Source organism: Ornithorhynchus anatinus, chromosome 5 (genome assembly GCF_004115215.2).
Source record: "Ornithorhynchus anatinus isolate Pmale09 chromosome 5, mOrnAna1.pri.v4, whole genome shotgun sequence".
Lineage (NCBI taxonomy): Eukaryota > Metazoa > Chordata > Mammalia > Monotremata > Ornithorhynchidae > Ornithorhynchus > Ornithorhynchus anatinus.
The window spans coordinates 82,101,749-82,128,890 of NC_041732.1; the positions used below are offsets into that span (position 1 = coordinate 82,101,749).

The following is a 27,142-nucleotide window of genomic DNA, read 5'->3' on the forward strand; positions in this document are numbered from 1 at the left end:
ATGAAGTTGATAGTGATGCTCACTGTGTCCGTGCTTTGGTTGAAGTATCATCGCTGTGCTCCTACATGGAAGAAGATGGATCCACAAATAAATCTCAAAAGTATACTGCTTTCTCTGTGATTCCCTGCACTGGGATTGATGGCTCTTGGTTTTACTAGTGACTTTTATGGTTGTTTCACCTGTTACGATGTAGCTCTTTTCATCTACATTCTTTTTATAGCGTGGTAAAACTTTCTTTGACACTGTGGGTAAATACCATCCATTTTTTTCCCCCTGTGGTACTTGTTAAGAGCTTACTTATGTGCCAAGTACTGTACTAAGCACTGAGCTAGATCCAAGATACTCAGGTTGGACAGAGCCCCTGTCCTGCATGGGTCTCACAGTCTAAATCAGAGAAGAGGACGTAATCCCCATTTTCCAGATGAGGTAACTGAGACAACGAAGTTAAATGACTAGTCCAAGGTCACAGCAGACAAGTGGCAGGGGCAGGATTAGAACACAGATCCTCTGATTTGCAAGCGCATGCTTTTCCCACTAGGGCACGCTGCTTATGGTATTTGTTAAGAGCTTACTACATGCCAAGTACTCTACTAAGGACTGGGAAAGATAAAATGTAATCAGATCAGACACAGTCTCTGCAGCTCACAGGCCTCACAGTCTCATTCAGATCCTTATTTGAAAAAAAATAAAACCCTGCATTGCCATTCTTAACATGAAAAGTAAATCATGACTGCACCCAATTTAGGTGCTTTGCGATCAAGGATTGAGTTCTTGTTTCAGGAGGAACTTTGGCTTTCATTATTGGTGATGTATACTCTTGGGACCTAACATTTCAAAATTAAATTAGCGGAAATGAAATAAGACTGCAGTTCTGGGGTTATAATCACCTTCTTGGAAGCCACTTTGGAAAACCAGTCTCTGAAATCTTTTTATTTATAACTAGGAGTAAAGTCATAGTGTAGAAGTCTAGGGAGCCAGTCCGTGCAACAAAAACCAACCAGTGAAAGAAATGAATCGAAGCAGCTCACCGGAGGTGAAGAGGCTACCAACGAATCCAATTTGGGGAAGGGCACCATTGGCTGTGAAGGGAAGTTCCGTAAATAGGATAATGGCAGATTCTGTCCTGGTACCTCGCTTAGAGGGTATTTTGGGGCTGTGAAATGAATGCTTTCAATTACTTAAAAAAATCAGCTAAAATAAACCCACGTATTTTTGCCTTTGAACTAAAACTAAAAGGTAGCAAGAAAATAGGTAATTGAAAAGGGGACAAGAAGATTAATTGAAGCATGTTTAAACGGTCATCATAGTGGGTCCACGTAGTACTCAGACGTCTGCTATTAATAATAATAATAATTATGGCTCTTATTAAGCAGTTACTGTGAACCGAGCACTGTGTTAAGCAGTGGAAGAGTCAGTCTTTATCCCCCACAGATTCATAATTTAAGAGATAGGGCTAGGAGATAACTCATAACAGAGAAAGAAATCGAGGCACAGAGAGGTTAAATGATTTCCCCAAAGTCACACAGGAACCATCAACAGAGCTAGACTGGAACTATAGAAGCAGTGTGCCTAATAGAGTACGAGCCTGGGAGTCAGAAGGACATGGATTCTAATACTGATCTGCCACTTGTTTGCTGTGTGACCTTGAGCAAGTCACTTCACTTCTCTGGGCCTCAGTTACCTCAGCTTAAAAATGGGAATTAAGACTAAGAGCCATATGGGACAAGGACTGTATCCAACCTTGTATCTACCCAGCGCATAGTACAGTGCCTGGTATTCAGTAAGTGCTTAAATACCATTAAAAGAAAAAAAATGCAGGTCTCCTGACTGGTTTCACAATCTATCCACTAGGACCTAAATTAGGAGAAGGCAAATATCAGAGAACCAGTGATCTAATTTTATCAAAACTCCCATTTACGGATGCTGCATTTCTTTCAGACTTATCTGAAATCGGGGAGAAATACGTAGATGAAGAGATGAAGAAAGCTCTGATGGGAATTAAGCAGATGAAAACCATGATGGAAAGAAATGAGGAGAAACACAGAGAGCTGATGAAAACCCTGAAGAAAAGCAGCAAAGAAAAGAAGGTACAATCGAAATACTATCATTCTTAGGACTGTTTGCAACATGAATATCGCCCTCATGAATCAAGAGGATCAGGAATTTTACTTTCTGGATAATAGTCTATTTATTGATTTCTTTATTCATTTATTGTGACTATTATGCCAGTTATCCCCTCCTCAAACAGTCCTTATAACAGAGGAGGGATGAGGATGATTAATAAAATTTTTTTATTATTCTTCTGGTATTTGTTAATCTTATTGTGCCAAACCCTGCACTAAGCACTGGGGTAGAATCAAGATAAGCAGATTGAACACGGTCCCTGTCCTAGATGGGGCTCACAGTTTGAGTAGGAGGGAGAACAGGTATTTAATCTCCATTTTGTAGCTGAGGAAACCGAGGCTTAGAGAAGTGAAGTGACTTGTCCAACATCACACACCAGGCAAATGGCAGAGCTGGGATAGAGAAGCAGCATGGTAGTGGATACAGCACAGGCCTGGGAGTCAGAAGGTCGTGGGTTCTAATTTTGACTCCGCCACTCGTCGTGTGACCTTGGACAAGTCACTTCACTTCTCTGCGCCTCAGTTACCTCTGTAAAATTGAGATTGAGACTGTGAACCCCATGTGGGACGGGGACTGTGTTCAACCTGATCAACTGGTATCTACCATGCGCTTAGTACGGTGCCTGGTCATAGTAAAGCGCTTAGCAGATACCACAATTATAACAATAATAATAATGATAATGTTGGACGCGCTTACTATATGCAGAGCACTGTTCTAAGCACTCAGGTAGATACAGGGTAATCAGGTTGTCCCATGTGAGGCTCACAGTTAATCCCCATTTTACAGATGAGGTAATGAGGCATAGAGAAGTTAAGTGATTTGCCCACAGTCACAGGACAAGTGGCAGAGCTGGATTTGAACCATGACTCTGACTCCCAAGCGCAGGGTTCTCTGACTCCTAGGCCCTTTCACTGGGCTTGGTGATAAAGTGTGAAACTGAACTATTTGAACATCTCTCCGAACACCTAGGGGTTTAGTTCAGTTGTTAATGACTTTAACGCATTGGAGCATGAAGAGGAAGGTGGGGATAATCTAATCAAACCTTGGTGAGAGGCAAAGCTTGGAACTGGATTTAGGCAGAGCAGACTGACTTGGACGGCCCTGGTAAATAATAATAATAATAATGATGGTATTTGTTAAGCACTTACCATGTGCCGAGCATTGTTCTAACACTGGAATAGATCCAAGGTAATCAGGTTGTCCCCACGTGGAGCTCACAGTCTTAATCCCCATTTTACAGATGAGGTAACTGAGGCACAGAGCAGTTAAGTCATTTGCCCAAAGTCACAGAGCTGCTAAGTGGCGGAGCTGGGATTAGAATTCCCAACCTGTGACTCCCAAGCCAGTGCTCTTTCACTAAGCCATGCTGCTGCCCAATCAGCGCTGGATGGGTTATCCCAGGGCCCTTGGTTGGAGCTAAGAAGCTGGCAGGTGCTTGTTGCCCCTAAACTGAGACAGTGGCCCCAGAATCCATCCCAGTACGGTTTCCACAGGCAAGGAAGGTATGTTGGATAGGATGTGTCATTCATTCATTCAATAGTATTTATTGAGCGCTTACTATGTGCAGAGCACTGTACTAAGCGCTGGAATGTACAAATCGTGACAGATAGAGACAGTCCCTGCCCTTTGACGGGTTTATAGTCTAATCCACTTTGGCATTAGGTAAAATGCCAGTTCCTCTTGGCATGAGTAGCTAATTTAGACAAAACTTTCCATTCTTGTTCTCTTCATCCTAGTTGTCCCTCCTACAAATTTCATTAGAAAATAGTGTGGCTATTAGAAGTAATAATAATAATATTGTTCATTCATTCATTCAATAGTATTTATTGAGCGCTTACTATGTGCAGATCACTGTACTAAGCGCTTGGGATGAACAAGTCGGCAACAGATAGAGACAGTCCCTGCCCGTTTGACGGGCTTACAGTCTAATGAATATTATTGGTATTTGTTAAGCACTTACTATGGGTCAGGCTCTGTTCTAAGCACTGGGTAGATACAGGTATTCAGGGTTGTCTCACGTGGGGCTCACAGTATTAATTCCCATTTTTACAGATGAGGGAACTGAGGTCCAGAGAATTAAGTGGCTTGCCCAAGAATCTCACAGCAGACAAGTGGAGGAGCCCGGGATTAGAACCCACTCCTGTGACTCGCAAAACCCATGCTTTTTCCACTAAGGCACGCTGGTTCTCTAGCAAGTAGCATGGCTTAGTGGACAGACCATGGCCCTGGGAGTCAGAAGGGCCTGGGTTCTAATCTCACCTCTGCCACATGTCTGCTGGGTATCCTTGGGCAAGTCACTTCACTTCTCTAGGCTTCAGTTACCTCATCTGTAAAATGGGGATCAAGACTGTGAGCCCCATGGTGGGGCAGGGACGGTGTCCAATCTGATTAACTTGTCATCTACCCCACCATTAGAACAGTGCTTTGCTAAATAGTACCGAGAAGCAGCTTGAGAGAAGCAGCGTGGCTCAGTGGAAAGAGCCCGGGCTTGGGAAGTCAAAGGTCATGGGTTCGGATCCCGGCTTTGCCACTTGTCGGCTGTGGGGTGACTGTGGGCAAGGCACTTCACTTCTCCCGTGCCTAAATTCCCTCATCTGTAAAATGGGGGTTAAGACCGTGAGCCTCACGTGGGGACAATCTGATTACCCTGTATCTACCCCAACGCTTAGAACAGTGCTCTGCACATAGTAAGCACTTAACAAATACCAACATTATTATTATCTATAGTAAGTGCTTAGCAAGTACCATGATAATAGTAATCACTGTCATTGTTTTTTATTATTAAGTGCTGTGATAGGGTTTGCCACCAGACCCCTCTTGACCATAAACTCATTATGGGCAGGCAAATGTGTCTGTTTATTGTTGTGCTGTAATCTCCCAAACGCTTAGTACAGTGCTACGCGCCGGTAAATGCTCGATTAAATACGATTGAATGAATCCGCGGGAATGAGAAGCATGGCAAACGGTTCTTGGCCGCGGTGCCAGGGCCAGAGATGGAGGATTTGGAGTCCCAGGGCCACCAATGGGGAGAGCTCAGACCGAAGTACGCAGTGGGGCTCGCCAGAGGGAAAGTCCTCCAAATATTATTTCAGTGGCAAATTCCGTGCACCTTCTCCAGGCCGAGCAGCAGATTTGCTCAATGAAGCTCAGCGCCACAAGGGGGGAGTATTTGCTAAATTGATATTAAAACCGTGGAGAAAAATCGGTCCAACTCTTAGGCTTTTGAATTTTCAGAACCATAAAACTGTAAAACACGCGACTTTCCCCCCACTCTGGAGCTCATGCCCAGAATCCTTTGACCAGTTCCACAGCAGAGAGAAACGCCAAAGAGCATCACCATGATGTGGGTCACTATTTTCCGAGTCTCTCGCCGAAGGAGCCCACAGTGTTGCCCAGAGACGTCATATCTGGCGTCACCTCCTTAATTGTGGGGGTCCCTCAAGGTTCAGTTCGGGGTCCCCTTCTATACTCTATCTACGCCCACTCCCTTGGAGAACTCATTCACTTCCGTAGCTTCAACTAACACCTCTCTACGGATGATACCCAAAATCCACAGCTCCGGCCCTGATCCCTCTCCCTGTCTCGTATCACCTCCTGCCTTTAAGACATCTCTAATGCATTTACATGTATTCAACCGGCGCTTAATACAGTGCCTGGATAATAGAGTAAGCACTGTATATACTACAATTAAAAATATTTGCATGTCCCTCCCGTCACCTCAAGCTTAACATGTTCCAAAACAGAGCTCCTTATAATAATAATCAATAATGGTATCTCAAGTACTAACATGTGTACCCACACTCTTCTAAGCACTAGGGTAGATACAAAGTAGTCAGGTTGGCCCATTGGGCTCACAGTCTCAATCCCCATTTTTACAGATGAGGTAACTGAGGCACAGAGAAGTTAAGTAACTTGCCCAAAGTCACACAACTGACAAGTGGCAGAGCCGGGATTAGAACCCCAAATCTCTGACTGCCGAGCCCATGCTCTTTCCACCAAAGCTACGCTGCTTTGCTGCTTAATCTTTCTACCCAAACCCTGCCCACCCCTGACTTTCCCATCACTGTAGACAGCACCCACCATCCTTCCCATCTCAAGCCCATAACCTTGGCATTATCCTTGACTCTCTCTCTCTCTCATTCAAACCCACCTATTCAATCCATCACTAAATCCTGTTGCCCCCACCTTCACAACATAGCTAAAGAGCTGCGCGGCTTAGTGGAAAGAGCATGGGTTTGAGAATCAGAGGACGTGGGTTCCAATCCCGTCTCCGCCGCTTGTCTGCTGTGGGGTGTTGGGCAAGCCGCTTAACTTTTCTCTGCCTCAGTTACCTCATCTGTAAAATGGGGATTAAGACAGCACCACAAGGGACAACCTGATTACCTTGTATCTACTCTAGTGCTTAGAACAGTGCGTGGCACATAGTAAGCACTTAAATATCAATTATTATTAATAATAAAGTCTGCCCTTTCCTCTTCATCCAAACTGTTACCATGTTAATACAGTTACTCATTGCTATCCTGCCTGGATTACTGCCCTCAGCCTCCTTGTGACCTCTCAGCCTTCCTGTCTCTCCCCACTCCAATCCATACTTCACTCTGCTGCCTGGAAAAACATTCAAACCTGTCACCCCTCCTCCTCAAAAACTCCAGTGGGTTTCCCATCCACCTCCGCATCAACAAAAACTCTTCATCGTTTGGCTTTTAAGCAGTCCACCACTTGCCCCCTATTACCTCACCTCGCTACACTCCTTCTACAGCCCAGCCCGCACACTTCATTCCTCTAGTGCACACCTTCTCACTGTGCCTTGATCTTGCCCGTCTCACCGCCAACCCCTAACCCATGTCCTGCCTCTGGCCTGTAACACCCTCCTTCCTCAAATCCGATAGATAATTACTCTCCCCTTCAAAGTCTTATTTAAGGCACCTCTCCTCCAGACTGAGTCCCTCTTTTCCTCATCTCCCACTCCCTTCTGTATTGCCCTGACTTGTTCCCTTTGATCTTGCCCTCCCCAGCCCCACAGCACTTAGGTACATATCTATAATTTTATTTATTTGTATTCACCTCTGTCTCCCCACCTCTAGACTATAAACTCGTTTTGGGCAGGGAATGTCGTTTATTGTTGTATTGTAGTCTCCCAAGTGCTTAAGTACAGTGCTCTGCACACAGTAAGCGCTTAATAAATACGATTGAATCAATGAATGCTCTGCAAAGAGTAAATGCTCAATACATTGAATGAATGAATGAGCCTCAAACTCAGAAGGAACATCCGAGGTATAAGTGGGTTTACCAGAGCCACCGATTGGGGTTCAAGCACAGATAGAAATGGGAGTTCTGACAGCAATATTGTTTCCCTCCCCTCCTTGGAAGGAGGGACACTTCCCGGCTACCCTTTAACCAGAGCCTGGCAAGTCTGTGGTTATGGACCATCCCCTGCCCCCAGTGATCTTACAGTCTACTTTCCCCTAGCCCTTTTAAAGGAGAAAAGAGAAACTGCTGGAGATGTGATGAAGGCAAAAGGGTCCCTGAGCAACCAGGATAATAGTCATTTCCACAGCTGCCAGTCCAGACCCCGTCCTGCTCCACGGCCTGTGGACATTCAGATACAAAGGAGAGGCAGCCCCAGACAATCAATCAAATCAATGGTATTTGAGTGTTTACTGTGCAGAGCACTCTACTAAGCGCTTGGGTTAAGTAACACCCAAACCACACTTTTGTTTTGGGAGTAAAGGGGAGAATTGGGCTGGCACTTTGTTTTAATGGTATTTGTTTAGTATTGCTATATGCCAGGTACTGTACTAAGCATTGGGGTAATAATAATAATAATGTTGGTATTTGTTAAGCGCTTACTCTGTGCAGAGCATTGTTCTAAGCCCTGGGGTAGATACAGGGTAATCAGGTTGTCCCACATGAGGCTCACAGTCTTAATCCCCATTTTATAGATGAGGTAACAGGCACAGAGAAGTTAAGTGACTTGTCCACAGTCACACAGCTGACAGAGCTGGGATTTGAACCCATGACCTCTGACTCCCAAGCCCATGCTCTTTCCACTGAGCCATGCTACTTCTCTAGATACAAGGTAATCAGGTCGGACACAGTCCACGATCCCAGTGATTTCAGAGTAAAATAATGATAGTAATAATAATAATGGCCAGTAATAATAATAATAGGTCAGTGGATAGATCACAGGCCTGGGGGTCAGAAGGTCATGGGTTCTAATCCCGGCTCCACCACTTCATTCATTCATTCACTCGTATTTATTGAGTGCTTACTGTGTGCAGAGCACTGTACTAACCATTTGGGAAGTACAATTCAGCAACAAAGAGAGAATCCCTGCCCACAACAGACTCACGCTTTTCTGCTGTTTGATCCTGGGCAAGTCACTTCACTGCTCTACCTCTGTCCAACCCAATTTGTTTGTATCCACTCCAGAGCTTAGTACGGTGTCTGGCACATAGTGCTTAAATACCAGAATTATTATTATAATACAAGGTAATCAGGTTGGATACAGTCCTTGTCCTACATGGGGCTTGCAATCTTAATCCCCCTTTTAGAGGTGAGGTAACTGAGGCACAGAGAAGGTAAGCGACTTACCCAAGGTCATGCAGCAGGCACGTGGTGGATCTGGGATTAGAACACAGGTCCTTCTGACTTCCAGGCCTATATTCTACCTACCAGGCCATGCTGCCTCTCAATTTCCTACTCAAGACAAAGTTCCATCTTGAACTGGCATATTTCCCCGGATTCTTATTCACGCTGTGGAGTGGCCGGAGAGCACCCATCACTCCCTTCCACTCCCCTCTCCAAATGACCTGGGACAAGGACAGCCAGCCAGGAGGTTGAAGGAGAGTGGTTTGGAACCAAGGTAGGAACCCCCACCAAAAGGTGAGATCCCCGGTGGCTCCCCACCAAACCCCGCTGTTCCCTCTTCCTGACACAGGAGACGCAGCGACTTGTGGATGAAATAAAGGAAAGGCTGGAAGAGGAGGAGAGGCGTTGCCAGTTGTCCCTGACGGCTTCATGGGATGAATGCAAGTCATGTCTGGAAAACATCTGCATGAGATTTTATACCACTTGCCAGCCAAGTTGGTCCTCTGTGGTAGATAAGGTAAGAAAAAAGACACGCGGCCTAGTAGAAAGCACTTACTACACTACTCTGCACACAGTAAGCACTCATTCATTCGGTCAGTCATATTTATTGAGCACTTACTGTGTGCAAAGCATTGTACTAAACACTTGGGAGAGTACAATACAACTAAAGGTAACAGACACATTCCCTGCCCACAATGAGCTTGCAGTCTAGAGGGGGAAAGAGATATTAATATACATAAATCAATAAATTACAGATATACATATGTGTTGTGGGGATGGTAGGGAGGAAGAATGAAGGGAACAAGTCAGGGTGACACAGAAGAAAGCGGGAGAAGAGGAGAGCTTAGCCAGAGAAGTTTTCTTGGAGGAGATATGCCTTCAATGAGGCTTTGAAATAGGGGTGAGCAATTATCTGTCTGATATGAGGAAGGAAAGCATTCCAGGCCAGAAATAGGATGTGAGCAAGAGGTCAGCGGTGAAATAGAAGAGATCGAGGCACAGTGAAGAGGTTAGCATTAGAGGAACAGAATGTGCAGGCTGGGTTGTAGTAGGAGAGTAGCGAGGTGAGGTAGGAGGGGGCAAGGTGATTGAGTGCTTCAAAGTCAATGGTGAGAGTTTTTGCTTGATGCAGAGGTGGATGGACAACCATTGGATTTCCTTGAGAAGTGGGGAAACACAGTCTCTACATTTCTGAAGGAAAATAATCATAATAATAATAATGTTGGTATTTGTTAAGCACTTACTATGTGTCAAGCACTGTTTTAAGCACTGGGGTAGATACAAGGGAATTAGGTTGTCCCACATGGGGCTCACAGTCTTCATCCCCATTTTACAGACGAGGGAACTGAGGCACAGAAAAGTGAAGTGACTTGCCCAAGGTCACAGAGCTGACAAGTGGCAGAGCCGGGATTAGACGCCATGACCTCTGACTCCCAAGCCTGGGCTCTTTCCATTGAGCCATGAAGTATAGATTGGAGTGGGGAGAGAAGGGAGGCAGGAAGGTCAGAAAGAAAGCTGATACAATCATCAAGCTGGGATAGGAGAGTGCTTGCATTTTTGTGGTAGCATTTTGGATGGAGTAGAAGGGGCAGATTTGGGAGATAATGTGAAGGTAGAACTGACAGATGACATAAACCCCCAGTTCACACCAACCAGAACCTTTCTGGAACAGGGGAGATTCAGTGACACATAAGAGAAGTCAAACCACATCTCTGATCACCAACTTTAATAGGTAAAGTTTTTTTACTTACTTTTACCAATGTGCAAAGGAGTGACACATACACACACTCACTCAATTCCACCAAAGGTCTAATACCAATCTGTGGTCAAAGGAGTCCATTCTGCCAAAGCTGCTTCTTTCTGCTTCCAAGTACTGCTATCTTCTTACTTCTCTGCATACTTCCGCTCCTCTGCATTCCACCGTGCTGCCTCCAAGTACCCTCAGCTGCATCCTTTTTTTAGCATGCCTCAAAGCAACCACCTTTTATCTTGTTTAGGTGTAGCATCTGTGACTCCATGTAGCAGTCATTGATTGGTCCAGGCCTGTTAGCGGGTAGAACAGGGAGAGAAACCCACCCCTCCCTCCATGCTCCGCCCCCGCACAGGCCCACAATCACCTGTCTCGGATAGAGCACATTAGTGCCTTCACAAAGTCTCTTGCTTGTTGTCAGTTGGTCGAGGGATTACAAACAGTCACTAACAAGGTAGTTTGTTGTGGACTCACCACAACAGGATTTAGTGATGGTTTAAATATGAGGGTTGAATGAGAGAGAGGAGTCAAGGATAATATCGAAATTACGGGCTTGTGAGACAGGGAGGACCGTGGTGCCGTCAATCGTGATGGGAAAGTGAGTGGGAAGGCAGGGTTTGGGTGGGAAGATGAGAAGTTCAGTTTTAGCCATATTAAGTTTGAGGCGATGGGAGGACGTCCAAATAGAGATGTCTTGAAGGCAAGAGGAAAGGTAAGACTGCAGAGAAGGAGAGCGATCAGGGCTAGAGATGTAGATTTGGGTGTCATAAGCACAGAGGTGGTAATTGAGGCCATGTGAACGATTGAGTTCTCCAAGGGAGTGGGTGTAGATGGAGACGAGAAGGGGATCCAGAACTGAACTTTGAGGGATATTCACAGTTAGGGGATGGGAGGCAGAGGAGGAGCCCGCAAAAGAGATTGAAAATGAGCAGCCAGAGAGATAGGAGAACCAGGAGAGGACAATGTCAGTGAAGCCAAGGGTGGGTAGTATTTCCAGGAGATGGGGTGAGTGACTGTGTCAAAGACATCTGGGAGGTTGAAAAGGATTAGGATGGAGTACAGGCCATGGGATTTGGCAAGAAGGAGATCACTGGTGACCTTTGAGAGGGTGGTTTCTGTGGAGTGAAGGGGACGGAAGCCAGATCGGAAGAGGTTAAGGAGAGAATCGGAGGAGAGGAACTTGAAATGGTGGGTGTAGAGAGCTTGCTCAAGGAGTTTGGAGAGAATTGGTAGGAGGGAGATGGGGCGATAACTGGAGGGAGACTTGGGGTCAGGGCGGGGTTTTTTTAGGATGAGGCGATATGGGCATGTTTGAAAGCCGTGAGGAAAAAAACACTGGAGAGTGAACAGTTGAAGATGGCAGTTAGGGAGGGAAGAAGGAAGGGGGCAAGTGTTTTGATGAGGTGTAAAGGAATGGGGTCAGATGCACAGGTGGAGAGAGTGGATTTTGAGAGAAGGCAGGAGATTTCAATAAATATGCTTGAATGAACTGAATGAAGGAACGAATGAAAGAGTACGGGCCTGGGTGTCAGAGGACCTGGATTCTAATCCCAGCTGTGCCGCTTGTCTGTTCTATGACCTTGGGCAAGTCACTTCACTTCTCTGTGCCTCAGTTACCTCCTCTGTAAAATGGGGATGAAGACTCTGAGCCCCATATGGGCCATGGACTGTGTCCAACCTGATTAGCTTGGATCTGTCTCAGTGCTTAATGCAGTGTCCGGTACATAGTATTTAACACATGCCATTAAAAGAAATCAGGTCTTGGGATTTCTCCATGTGAAATATTTCAATACTGTTGTAGTCTCAATCCAGGACTTTACTTTCGTGAAGCGGCCTGGCCTAGAAGAGGATGTGAGTATCCAAGGGTCGAATGAGCCCAAGTCTCATGGTTATCCAGGAAGACTTTATGAGAGAGTTTGAAATTGCTGGCTGCCCCTTCAGTTAATCCTGGAGTGCTCCGATACAGCCATCTCCAATGGACATAGAGATTTTTCTATTTTTTAAGTGCTTACTATGTTCCAGGCACTTTACTAAGCCCTGGGGTAGATATGAGCTAATCAGGTTGGACAAAGTCCCTGTCCCACATGGGGCTTCCAGTCTTAATCCCCGTTTTACAGATGAGGGAACTGAGGCACAGAGAAGTTAAGTGGCTTGCCCAAGGTCACACAGCAGACAAGTGGCAAAGCCAAATTAGAACCCAGGTCCTTCAGGGTTTGGATTGCAAATCCTCAAAGACAGGGTGAACCTCTTGAGGGACAAGGTCGATGTCTAATTCGCCACCGACCCCTGGCATACGTCCTGCCTTTGGCCTGGAACACCCTCCCTACTCAACTCTGAAGGACAAATACTCTCCCCCCACTTCAAAGCCTTATTGAAAGCACATCTCCTCCAAGAGGCCTTCCCAGACTAAGCCCCACTTTTCCTCATCTCCCACCCCCTTCTGCCTCACCCTGAGTTGCTCCCTTTGCTCTCCCCGCCTGCCCCACATTACTTATGTATATATCTATAATTTTATTTAGTTGTCTTGTATTGGAATTGTATTTTCTCCACCAGCAGGTTGTGAGCTTGTTGTGGGCAGGGAATGTCACTCTTTATTGTTGTATTGTACTTTTCCAAGTGCTTAGTACAGTGCTCTGCACCCAGTAAGTGCTTAATAAATGTGATTGAATGAATGAATGTATATTCTTTCCCAGCACTATTCCTACAGTAAGGCCTTCATACTATTAATGCCATTACTATATCTAATTTTTACTCTGTACCAGTAAATAGTGCTCTTCCCTTGGAGATGATGCTCAATTAGCATTGACAGACAGGGTGAAAACTCAAAAACTTTTGTGTCCAACACCATAATCCCATAAATGAACTGCATCAAGCCTCTCTACACTAGAGATATGCCACTTCAGTGTGGCTTCCAGGTTATGCCAGGATGCTTAACCATCAGAGTCTTCCAGCTGGACTGTGTAGACATCACCTACAGTGCTTGCCCAACTTTGCAGTCTTGGACAGGATGAATTTCTGGCTAGGGATGGAAAACTAGGATATTATTCCTGGTTCTCCTTTCCTGGGGCTGACAATGCCTCAGAAATGCCTTGAAAAGTGGGCCAAGTGACAGCAATAGAAGTTTCAGACTCTATCTTCCCTGCCAAAAATGAATGATATATTCTCATTCATTCTCTCTCTCTTTCCTCATTTACTGGGGTAATAGCCCATTTTCTCCACTGCTGTCATGAGCTTGCCTCAGCGTGTGAGGTGTGAGATGCCCCGGATAGAAAATGAATTTTTGACTCCATTTGCTTCCTACTCAGGTTGAAAACTTTTTCAAAAAAATACCTCCAATCATTTTTCCCCTCCGTGAGGCTCAAGGAAGAGATGCTCCTTCCAATGGAAACCTTGAGGAGGAGGAAGAGGGGGAAGAGGATGTTCAGCTCACGAAGATGGAGAACCAATTTGGCCAGCTGAGCCTGGATATCAGCTCCCTGTTTGAGAGGAGCGCTGATTTTTTCAGACAGATCCGGCAAGAATTCGATCCGACTTTTCAGTCTTATTTCCTGTCTGACACAGAGTTAACCGAGCCCTGCTTTCTGCCTGCGACCTCGGAGGCCCCAAAGAGAAATGTTGGTTTTCTGAAGAGCTGGGAGATCCCCAACTTCTTTCAGCTCATTTTTGATTTTAGCCGATCCATTTTTGAAGGTGTGAGCGAGGTGATTACTGAAACCCTGAACAGACTCCCGGATACAATCGAGGATTTGTCCGAACAAGCCAAAGGCAAGTAGAGTGTTAAAGGATTGAATGAAGTTTCCCTCTGTTGATGGGGGAGGGTAGACACAAAGTAGAGAAGCAGCATGGTGTAGTGGATAGAGCACAGACCTGGGAGTCAAAAGGTCATGGACTCCAATCCTAGCTCTGCCACTTATCAATGTTGGTGACCTTGGGCAAATCACTTCACTTCTCTGTGCCTCAGTTACCTTATCTGTAAAAAGGGGATTGAGACTGTGAGCCCCACGTGGGACAGGGACTGTGTCCAACCCAATTTACTTGCATCCACCCCAGCACTTAGTATGGTTCCTGGTGCATAGTAATTGCTATCCCGACTCTGCTACTTGTCAGCTGTGTGACTGTGGGCAAGTCACTTAACTTCTCTGTGCCTCAGTTACCTCATCTGTAAAATGGGGATTAACTGTGAGCCTCACGTGGGACAACCTCATTACCCTGTATCTACCCCAGCACTTAGAACAGTGCTCAGCACATAGTAAGCGCTTAACAAATACCAACATTATTATTAAATACCACACATTATTATTATTATTGTTAATAATACACAGTCAGTAATGAAGGAAATAGAAGAGCTAACACCTGGGCTAAGGATACAAGGAGGTTTTGTTTTTAAAGTTGTTCTGCACCCCCACCAATGGTCCAAACATCCAGTCCCAGTCTTCTAATAATAATAATAATAATGATGGTATTTGTTAAGCACTTACTGTGTACCAGGTGCTGTACTAAACTCTGGCGGGGACACAAGCAAATCGGATTGGATACACTCCCTGATCCACATGGGGCTCACAGTCTTAATCTCCTTTTACAGATGAGGCAACTGAGACATAGAGAACTGAAGTGACTTGCCCAAAGTCACACAGCAGACAAATGGCGGAGCTGGGATTAGAACCCATGACCTTCTGACTCCCAGCCCCATGCTCTATCCACTACACCATGCTGCTTCTCTGATAATATCTCAGTCAATCAAACAATGGTATTTATTGAGCAGCAGAGAAGCAGTGTGGCTCAGTGGAAAGAGCCCTGACTTGGGAGTCAGAGGTCATGGGTTCGAATCCCGGCTCCGCCACTTGTCAGCTGTGTGACTGTGGGCAAGTCACCTCACTGGGCCTCAGTTACCTCATCTATAAAATGGGGATTTACTGTGAGCCCCACATGGGACAACCTGATTACCCTGTATCTACCCCAGCGCTTAGAACAGTGCTCTGCACATAGTAAGCGCTTAACAAATACCAACATTGTTATTATTATTGAGCACTTACTGGGTGCTGAACACTGTAGTGCTTGGGAAGAATACACTGCAACAGAGTTGGTAGACATGTTCCCTGCCCACAGCAAACTTAATATACTTGAGGGAAATCTTCACTCAAGGGCAGTGGTTGGCTTAAGGCTCTTATATAATGGGCTGATTCTTTCACTAAATAAATGAGTGGATACACATCTCTTGAGGAAAGTTGGAACTAAGTTTTGTTATCTTGTTTAGAAGGAAGACGGAAACATTTCCTTTGAAGAACATGTTAATCATGGATTGTAGCACTGCCTGAATGCCCTCTGGGTGGTTTGGGATCAGTCACTGCAATCTGGAACTTTTTGGGAAAGCACGATTTTGAGAAGTTTTTATTCAAAAGCAAACTCACCTCTCCCACTGAGGTGTTTGTTAGGAAAAAAGGCAAGATACTTCTAAGGCGCCTCCTCCAAAACCAGAAAGGGAAAATATGCCTTAACTCTAGACTGAGCTCGTCCTCTAGACTGTGAGCTTGTTGTGGGCAGGAATGCATCTGTTGTTATATAGTACTCTCCCAAATGCTCAGTACAGTGTTTTGCACACAGTAAGTGCTCAATAAATACGATTGAAAGAATGAATGAACTCCAAGAGATTCTTATGATCTCACCTCTGCCAGAGAACTAGATCACATATTTGAAGTCAAAAGCCTGCTCCTTGCAATATTCTGTTGAGGGAAATCTTCAAAATCTACAACATAAAAAGAGAAAAAAAACTCTGAAACGTGGCTCCAGGTGCCTGGAATGGTTAACAGAATTATTCAGAAGCAGGTGTCGCTGGATGGTCTAAGAGGAAGCATACTATAGGTATTTACTGAGTGTTTACTATTGTGCAGAGCACTGTACTAAGTGCTTGAGAAAGTATAATACAGCAGAGATGGTAGACACAATCCTTACCCACAAAGAGTTTACAGTCTAGGCCTTCTCTTGCCAGGTGGCTGTTCTGTGATAGCTGAAATCCTCCCTCTCACCTCTATTAGGGTCTGCTCTTTGCTGGTGGTTTTGTAACTGAATCCACCACAGTTAGCAACATCTGAGCCAATTTTCCCATAGCCAGACCATTGCACAATTGGCCTCCTTATGAGACGAGGTCACCTTACACAAAAGAGTCAGGTATGCGGCCCCAGACAGGATATATTACATTGTATCCTTCCCGTACCACTGCTATTGTGTAGGGCGGAAGCCAGTCCAGCGGTGGAAGTCTAAATCTGACCAGTGGGTTTCCCGAGTGACTCTGGATGTCTGTGCTGGCTAGGTGGCCTGAGAGACCTCAGTCGCCAATGTGGCCACCTAATTTTCGACAGAAGTGGCTGGATCCAAGCCTAAATGATCCAACCATTTATGCTGTTACAGGAAGTTTCCCTCAATCAAGTGAAAGGTGTTGATTGTATTGACTCCTGTATGATCAGAAATTGGTCCTGAAAGTATAGCCCAAACGAACAACTCCGTACTTCTGTTCTTCCCAGAAGCGTGGTGTCCAGGCCAGACCCACCTGCAGCAGTCGCCCAGGATTATGCCTTTATGGAGCCTGGTCCTGTTTGTCACACGCCCCCTCATTGCTGGAGAGTTGACTGGGTTGGACTAAATCATCCGTAGAACAAATATTTCGTCGGCTACTTCTGAGGGAAAGTATTTTAAGGAGAGACACTGTTGTTTCATTTTTTAATGGTATTTAAGTGCTTATTAATAATAATAATGGCATTTGTTGAGCACTTACTATGTGCCAAGCACTGTTCTAAGTGCTGGGTTAGATACAAGGTTATCAGGTTGTCCCACTTGGGGCTCACAGTCCTGATCCCCATTTTACAGATGAAGTAACTGAGGCACAAAGAAGTTATGTGACTTACCCAAAGTCACACAGGTGACAAATGGTGGAGTCGGGATTAGAACCCACTACCTCTGACTCCCAAGCCCGTGTTCTTTCCACTAAGCCATTATGCACAAGACACTTATTCTAAAAATTGGAGTAGATATGAAGTAATTAGGCTGGACACGGTCCATGTCCCATAAGGGGCTCACAGTTATAATCCCCATTTTACATATGAGGTAACTGAGGCTTAGTACAGTGCTTAAGCACTTAGTACAGTGCTTTGCACAGAGTAAGCATTCAACTGAATGAATGAGGTCCAGAGAAGTGAAGTGACTTGACCAAGGTCACAGAGCAGACAAGTGGCAAAGCCGGGACTAGAACCCAGGTCCTTCTGACTCCTAGGCCCGTGCTCTATCCCCTACCTAGGCCATGCTGCTCCATTAACTGGTTCAATCAATCAGAAAAATTGACTCTGCACTTGTGTGCTGAGCACTGTACTAAGCCCTTGGAAGAGTGCACTAGAATCAGCGGATATGATCCTTGTCCACGAGGAATTTACAATCTTATTGATTCTCCAGCCTATCTCATTTGTCATCTGAACTTAGATTTTGAGCCCTTTGAGGGACAGAGACCATGTCTAAATTCCAGCATGGGTATTTTCTCCCAGCACTTAATAATAATTTTGGTATTTGTTAAGCGCTTAATATGTGCCAGGCACTGTACTAAGCACTGGGGTGGAGACAAGCAAATAGAGTTGGACAAAGTCCCCATTTCATTAATTCCCATTTTACAGATGAGGTAACTGAGGCAGAGAAGTAACTTGCCCAAGGTCACCCAACAGACGAGCGGCGGAGCCGGAATTAGAATCCAGGTCTTTCTGGCTCCCGGATCCGTGTTCTATCCACTAGGCTGTGCTGCTGCCCTGCACACAGTAAATATTTAATAAATACTATTGATAATACCCAACACAAAGGACCCGTGGAAGCTGTTTTTGTGGCGGGGGGACTATGGTTGACGTGGATGCTGCCATGCCTCGGCCACATCCTCTCTGGGACCGGGCAGAGTTGCCGGGGGATCAGAGAAGCAGCATCCGTCCTTTGTGTGTAGTGGGGTGAGTAATTCCCAACTGCGTTTCCCTCAAGATAGGTCCTTGTCTCCAGAGCGGGTCCTTTAGCCTTGAGAATGCAAAGCCCAGCTCTGTGAGAAAAAGACCTGTATGATCATGACACACTGTGTATCGTGGAACGCGGCCTGAGAGGCCACTACTTTTTGTTCTTTTGACCCTTATTTTTCAGCAACACACACACGCCAGAAATTCTGTTCTGATGAAACACTTGTAAATCACGCACATGGAATCAATGTGGAAATGTTTTGGGTTCCCTTTAGATTCGGACCAAAAGGGAACGTTCACTGAGCTCTCACCGGGACAAAACAGAGCACTGTGTAGAGAACTGCGACCACATTCTTCTAAATGTCTCCAATTTAATGAAAGATGCCAAGAATGTCAGAATAACCTATTGAAAGGTAAATGAGCATTTTCTTGTCTGTTTCTGTAGTAACCTGCTCAGTAGATTCAAATGTTTTCTTACAAGCTTCCGAGGTGGTCATTTTTTAAAATTTGCATTCTTTCTTTACATTTATTTTTGTAATTAGTTCCCACTTTTCGATCCTTAATTTGGCAACGACTGAATCACTCCACATCGCTAACTCTTTCACTAATGATTTGTTTCCTCCACTTTGATTCTACTCTTTGTTCATATGTATGTAGACATCTGGATATACACACGCTCATTTTCTGCCATACCTGCAAATTTGGATTCAAAATTCAATTCTGACATTTGATGTCTGCATTGATGAATCATGGATTGGCAGGATAATAAAACAGCAAAAAGTCAAATGGAATATGTCAACTCGATTAACGTTCGGGGGTCGATAGTTCAGTTGTCAATTTAATTAGTCATCGACCCCGGGAGAAGGTGCCAATTCAAATCAGTATGACGCGGGAGCTGCAAAGACCGTGAGCCCGTATGGGATTGTCCCCAACATGATTATCTGTTTTTTACCACGGCTGTAGTAGTGCTTAGCACAAAGTGCTTAAGAAATGCCATAGCGTTATCATTACTATTATTAGTAGTAGTACCATCCCTGCTAGAGTGGAGGAAGCTAACGGTTTAACAATAATAATAATAATAATGATGATGATGGTATTTGTTAAGCGCTTATTTTGTGCCGAGCACTGTTCTAAGCGCTGGGGTAGACATAGGGGAATCAGGTTGTCCCAGGTGGGGCTCACAGTTTTAATCCCCATTTTACAGATGAGGGAACTGAGGCACAGAGAGGTGAAGCGACTTGCCCAAAGTCACACAGCTGACAAGAGGCGGAGCTGGGATTCGAGCCCATGACCTCTGACTCCCAAGCCCAGGCTCTTTCCACTGAGCCACGCTGCTTCTCTACCTCCTCCGAGCAGCAGGGTGGTACCAACTAGACTTCCTTGTGGCCTAATGGGTAGAACACAGGCCTGGGAGTCAAAAGGACCTGGATTCTAATCCTGACTCTGCCACTTGTCTGTTGTAGGACCTTGAATAAATCACTTCACTTCTCTGTGCCTCCTCTATAAAATGGAGATTAAGACTGTGAGCCCCATGTGAGGCATGGACTGTGTCCAACCTGATTAGCTTGTATCTACCCCAGTGCTTAGTTCCGTTTCTGGCTCATAGTATGCACTTAACAAATGCCATACAATAAACAATTCATTATCCTAGAGAAATATCCTCTAATTAGTGCAAAACATCCCCCACTTAGATCCCATAGCTGGTGACACTAGAGGAAAGCAGCATGGGGGAGTGGATAGAGCAGGGGCCTGGGAGTCACAAGGTCATGGGTTATAATCCCAGCTCCATCACTGTCTGTGTGACCTTGGGCAAGTCACTTAACTTCTCTGGGACTCATCTGGAAAATGGCGATGGAGACTGTGAGCTCCACGTGGGACAGGGACTGTGTCCGACCTGTTTGGCTTGTATCCACTCTAGCGCTTAGTACAGTACGTGGCACATAGTAAGAGCTTAAGTACCATAATAGTAATTATTATTATTAAAACAACACTGCTGAGTTTGCCTACTCCACTGAACCTGATGGATTTTAGACAATCTGTCCTCTCTCACAACCAGCATCCCGCCACCCAATGCTTAATAATGCATGCTTCATTATTTTCCCAAAGGAATAAATGATGACCTTTGAGTCGACTACGGTGTTATCATCTTTCCCTTTGTCGGCCTCCTCGATAATGATTGACTGTCGGTCTAGCCAGTCAGTTGAGTACTAGCATTTAAGTCATCAATTTAGTCATTTCTAGATCAACTGTGTCAACTCAAAAAATCCATTCTTCCATTTGTTCCTTTAAGGGTTCACTCTTCCTAGTAATGACTGACTACAGTATTCTTGATGCAAATCCTAATGGGAAGAAACATAGACTGGAAATCCAGTAGGTCTCTTAATTGTCCCATCCATGTAAAAAAAAAAAAAAAAATCAATTAATTAGACAATGTATACAATTCATCAACCTTACAGAGATGAAGCGATTTTCTATCTTGCAGTTTAGAAAAGTATTTTACTTTAATGCTTTCAGACATGAATATGAAATAGTATTTTTTTTCTCCCCATATTAAAAAGGTCCATCCTCAAAATAAAATACCGTCAAAAGCCATGTAAATTTCTACAGTGCAACTGCCTTACTGTTTTGGACACTTCTAAACATTAAATGACTACTATTTTAATTAAAGGAAAAGTTATTTACTCTTGGGTTAAGAGATTTAGAACTTAAATTTTCATGAAGATACATTCATATGATTGTAAACCATCCCTCCCTCTAAGTAAAAGGAGGATAACTGTGAGATTTTCAATAGGAGTATTACGGTGTACACATCCATTATTTAAGTTTTCGTAAAATGTGGGCTTGGGAACTGAAAGATCCTCACTCTAAGGGCAATTGGTGCTTTGTTAGATTGTGAGACCTCCGGGGGACAGGGACTGCATCTAATTCCCAACTTTGTACTCTCCCAGTGCTTAGTACAATGTTCTGCACCCAAAAAGGGTCATGCATATCCTCAGCAGCTCCTTGTACGTGGACACATTTTCATCCAAAACTGCAACCGTGTTCTAGTTCTTTGAGGGCAGGGATCATGTCTATTTACTTTACTGTAGACTTCCAAATGTTTAGTAGAGTGCCCTGTACACAGAAAACCTTCGACAGCATTCACTGACTCATCTATCCAGAGAGACAGATTTTTTTGGAAAGAATATTCCCTAGTATCCCAACAACTTTCTATATTGAAAGCAGAATATGGCTGGTGTTATGGGAGAAGTGAGTTGAAATAAAAACTGGACAGAAATATCCAGTTTTCACCCAAGTTTCATCTCCTCCACCAGGTCTCCCGCGTCCATTTTTCTCCAATCAATCAATGGTATATATTGAGTGTACTCAATGCTCGGGCAAAGTTAGCAGACACGTTCCCTGCCCACAGTGTGCTTACCACCACTGATCCTTGTCCTTCTGCCCCACTGCAGGCGAGGAGTCTAGATAGGGAAAAACCCACCAGCATCCTTGGGCTCCTGGTCCCAGTCAGCCAAACTGGTTAATCAAGTGTGAGGCACAGCGTGACCTAGTGGATAGAGCAAGGGCCAGGGAGTCGGAAGGATCTGGGTTCTAAATCTGATCTGCCGCTTCTCTGCTGTGTGACCTCGGGGAAGTCACTTCACTTCTCTGTGCCTCAGTTACCTCATCTGTAAATTGGGGATTAAGACCGTGAGCCCCATGTGGGGCAGGGATTGTGTCCAACCTGATTAGCTTGTATCTACCCCAGCGCTTATTACAGAGTCTGGCACATAGTAAGTGCTTAACAAATATCATTAAAAAAAATAGAACACGGAAAATGACCCAGCCAGAATGACCCCACTGGGTCGTTTTTCACTGTGAATCACTGAATCTATAGCAAATCCACCACTCTGCTCTTATTCAAATTACCAGTTCTGTGAACAAATACAGATGAAATTTTTCAACATGCCTTCAATTTTTCCCTTTGCAAACAGGTCTCTGTGTTCAAGTTAAATTCTCTATCAGTAATTGATCCTTTTATGGGTTGGTATGGCTATTACAAATATGCCAGAAAGATGGGGAGTAACAAATTATTGCTCTCTTTTAATTGAACATCCAGTAAATAGACCATAAAATTGCTGAAGTCTTCACCCGCAGTATTTTCCTTTGGGCCAGATTCTCACACTGAGGAATAACTGCATTTTGGAAGCTGTACTAATTCATTCAGGCCACTGGGGCCCCAGTACTGCAATGAAGCCACAATTTTCTAAATATTTAATATTTGATTTATTCATTTAATAGTCACTATACAGTACACTGTAAATTACATCGGACAGGATGCCATTATTGCAAGGGCTTTCGGGCAGGACAGCCAATACCCTTTTTGACACAAATTCTAGCTGGTCGGGAATCCCATAAACTACAGAGGTCTGAATGAGCCTCTTTGGGATAGCTGGAAGCAAGAATAGATCTCCAAAGGAAAGCCTGTCAGTGCGGCCTGAGTGGAAGAGCCTGGAAGTCAGAAGGGCCTGGGTTCTCATCCCGGTTCCACCACCTATCTGCTGTGAACTTGGGCAAGTCGCTTCATTTCTCTGTGCCTCAGTTACCTCATCTGTAAAATGGGGATTAAGTCTGTCAGCACCATGTGGGGCCTGGACTCTGTCCAACCCTAAGCCCTCCTCTCCTCTTCTCCCACTCCCTTCTGCACTAATCTTACTTGTTCCTTCATTCATCCCCACAGCATATATGTAAGTATCTGAATATATCTGTAATTTATTTATTTATATTAATACCTGTCTTCCCCCTTCCCCTGTGAGTTTGTTAGGGGCAGGAATGCGTCTATTTGTTGTTATATTGTTTTCTCCCAAGCCTTTAGTTCAGTGCTTTGCACTCAGCAAATGTTCAATAACTATGACTGAATAAATGAATAAACCCGATTAGCTTGTGTCTATCCGAACGTTCAGTACGGTGCCTGGCACACAATAAGCACTTAACGAATGCCATCTTTTTAAAAAAAAGCTTTTATTTCCTCACACAGAGTGCCCTGGGGTCCCCGAGCTGCACGTGAACTTTGACGAAGCCTTCAGACTAGCCAATGTCTCCAAACATCAGTTTGCTGAGATCTTCCAGGTGGTAGAGCATCACATGGAAGACACCGTCTATTTGATGGGGAAGTTGAGAGACAGATTCGGATGGGTGTCTGAACTGTCCAACCGGACGGCAGGATCTGAGAACATCTTCAACGTAAGCAAGGTGATGCCTCAGTCTGGAGTTTCCTTATTTGGGGAGGGGGCTGCGGTGGGGAGAGAGAGAAAAGCATTGTGCTGACCCCTTGATTAGATATTGGGTCTTCTGGGTCAAACTGCAGCCTTCAAAACATTCAGTCCTTACTAAATGTATGTTAATCCTCTGGACTCTAACTCCAGAGATTAAACTTATTTTGATCTCAATCCTTTTAGTAGAGCAATAACCTAACAGTTCAACCTACTCGAGCCTTTGTTTTGCTGAAAGCCTTAAAAAAAAGTCACTCACCTGTATAACCAGGCACTCTGGAATTAAGGTCCCAAGGAATAGACATAATTGTCTGAGTCTCATTTTCTTGTATTTGGATTGGCAATAACTTACATGAGACGCCCACCCTGGCTTTCCCAAATCATTTCATAAATAACACAATGCTGAATCTATGACCGACCCTTAAAGCTCAAAAACCCAGTGATCTCCCCAAAAGAAACAAATGATAACGAGTGGCCAGTCCTGAATTTCCCAGAAAGGGCAGTTTTAGAAAATTGCCAAAAAAAAAACCAGTTACTTCAGATTCTCCACCAATTCTCCAATTTAATAATACAGAGCAATTAAAAGGCAATTTACTTTTCTCTTCAACTCAGGATGACAGACTATTACTGTGGGAGCACAACTATTATGCAAGGAGAGCTCACAATCTTAAGAGTTCAAATTCAGAAAGGGGAACTAATCTCATTAAACCTAGCCTCAAAAAGGTATCTTGTATAACTCAGGTTTACAAGGGGAGAAACTAGAGCCATTTAAGATTGAAAAATGCTCTCTGATTATGAATTGCCTGCAGCTCTGGCACAATCACTGAATAATCAATCCTATTTTTCTGCACTTTCCAGTATGAACCGAAGAACCGGTCCACAAAATTACACTAAGTAAAATGCATTTGAGGGTCTTTAAATATTAAATAAGGCTTTTCTGGGGATATAAAATCCTCATGTAAAAGAACATTAAAGGGATATTTTGCCCAGCTAGAGTAAGTTTGTAATGAGGACGCTTTGAATATTTTATTTAGTGGTCTATGGGTTCATTTATTTCATCGTGTGGCTACATAACAGGAGGAACTGTTGCTTCAACCTGAGAATATATCTGTGAATTATTCTTTGGTTAAGGTCAAATGGGGAAGGAAGGATAACTAGCACTTAGGAGAAATTTTCATTTGATTTCAAGTCTTCGGCTCTGGCAGACATAATAACTTAACATTCACAGGTCTAGAAAATAACTGTGTTTACTCAAGTTCAGGAGGATTGGACATTAGCAGAATTCATGGTTTCCACTCCATTCGGCTGATTTAAAGAAAAGCAACTATGGGGTGAACTCGGGAGGATGCCAAAATCTAAGTTGATTGTGGCTGGTGATGACAAGCAGCATATAAGATGCTTTCTACTCTTCTCTCTCAAAAACAATTATGAAACATTGAGATTGGAAATGGTTAGACTTGAAAGTCTGTTGAGATATTACAGTGAAAGTGAATGCTAGTTTTCTTTTAGGTGGTCCCGCGAATCCAAGAAGAAAACTCAGCCGATCCAAGTGACACAGAGGTGGAGGTAAACATCCTGACTTCACCTACTTTAACGATCAGGGTTCCTGATGAGTTAAGCCCGGAAGACTCGGCCTTTATTGAATATGTAGCTGAAGAAGCACTGCGGTTTTACAAACAGAGTTTTTAAGCCTGCCTTGGTAAGCAATTTGCATGATCAATGGTACTTTAGAGAAAAATGATCTTCTCCATGGATTTTTTTTAATGGTATTTAAGTGCTTACCATGTGCCAAGCACTGTATTAAGCCCCGGGGTAGATATAAGCTCATCACGTTGGGCACAGGCCATGTCCCTTACGGAGCTCACAGCCTTGATCCCCATTTTACAGATGAGGGAACCGAGGCACAGAGAAGAGAAGCAACTTGCTCCAGGTCACACAGCAGACAAGTGGCGGGACTAGGATTAGAACCCAGGTCCATCTGTCGCCCAGGCCTGTGTTCTATCCACTAGGCCATGCTGCTTCTCTAAACTAAGGCAGGTGACTGCACTTGGGCTCAGTTTTTCTCCTTTGCTGTCCAGGAGTTCCAACATACATATTTCTAAAGAAATCAATCAGATGTTGCAAAAAACACTCACGAGGATTAGAGTTCAGAATGGTTTATGGTGGTAGGAATGGTTTTGCCAGTTAATCAACTGTGCTCTATCCACTAGGCCACACTGCTTCTAATGGTTCTGTTTAGACATCAACAACAGGCTCGTTATGGGCAGGGAATGTGCCCGCTAATTCTGTTGTACTGTACTCTCCCAAGTGCTCAGTACAGTGCTCTGCACATGGTAAGTGCTCAAAATATACCACTGATTGATAGATTGCTACAATAAACACTTGCTTTTTTAAACATTAGGATAAGAGCTACTATTTAAGTCGAGGTTATTGATTCCCTTGAATTACAATAAAGTACAATCTTCAAAGCGACCAAGGAAAGTGGGTGGACAGTATTTCTGAAACCTCACATGTGACTGCTGCTATACCTAAAGTCATCATTTTTAACTCTTGCATAATAATAATCTCCTTTGGCATTAGGAAGCACAATGCATGTGGAAGAATAATGAAGCATTTCAAGTCAGTTAGGTTTTAATCATCTCACCCCTGCAGAGTCTTGTTTCTTCATGATTTTCTTATTATTTATAAAAAGCCCAATTTCATGGACCACCTGCAATACATGATTCAGCTATTAAAAGTGTTTTGCTACCTATTCCTCTACCCCATTTTACTACCTCCACCAAGCTTTAGCTAAGCTAGGCAAGTAATATATTACAGAGGCATATTTTAGAGGCTAAGCTCTTCTGAACCACAAGGAGGGGTTTAAGGATTCTTTCGTTCAATCGTGTGTTTTCCTGGAAGACCAGCTTTGACTAACAGTAAGTGCTTAACTACTGGGATAGATGCAAGGTAATCAGGTTAGACCCAATCCCTGTCCCACATGGGGCTCACAGCCTAAATAGGAGGGAACCCACATGAAACTCATAGGCTAATCGGAGGGAGAAAACCTAGTGCATGACCCATGAGGAACCGAGGCACTCAGCACTTCAGAGCCTTACCCCGGGTCACACAGCGGGCAAATGGCAAAGGCAGAATTAGAATACAGGTCCGCTGACACATTCCATTAGGTCATGAGGCTGAATCTGGAACTCTGCCTATTTAATACTCTTGTCTTTTTCCTACCATAATCAATGTCAGTGGTATTTATTGAGGGCCTACTGCATGCAGAACACTTTACTAGATGCTTTGGAAAGTACAATATAACAGAGTCGGTAGGCACGTTCCCTGCCTACAAAGAGCTTACAGTCCAGAGATGGTTTTCTCTCTGTTTCAGTATGCTGAATTCATCCAGAAAGTGCGGTTTGTAGACATGGGCAAAAAGAGAGCTACTTTCTTCCAAGTGGATTTTAACA

At 44.2% G+C, this 27,142-nt stretch overlaps 1 protein-coding gene across 1 annotated transcript; it reads left to right on the forward strand.

Moving 5' to 3' along the window:
• Positions 1-25,379, forward strand: CLUL1 (clusterin like 1). Its single transcript, XM_039912222.1, has 8 exons — positions 1-100; positions 1,939-2,087; positions 9,065-9,232; positions 13,771-14,230; positions 18,714-18,851; positions 23,456-23,661; positions 24,303-24,413; positions 25,200-25,379. The coding sequence occupies exons 1-8, from the start codon at positions 1-3 to the stop codon at positions 25,377-25,379; spliced, it is 1,512 nt and encodes a 503-aa protein (XP_039768156.1).
• Positions 25,380-27,142: the final 1,763 nt, after the last annotated feature.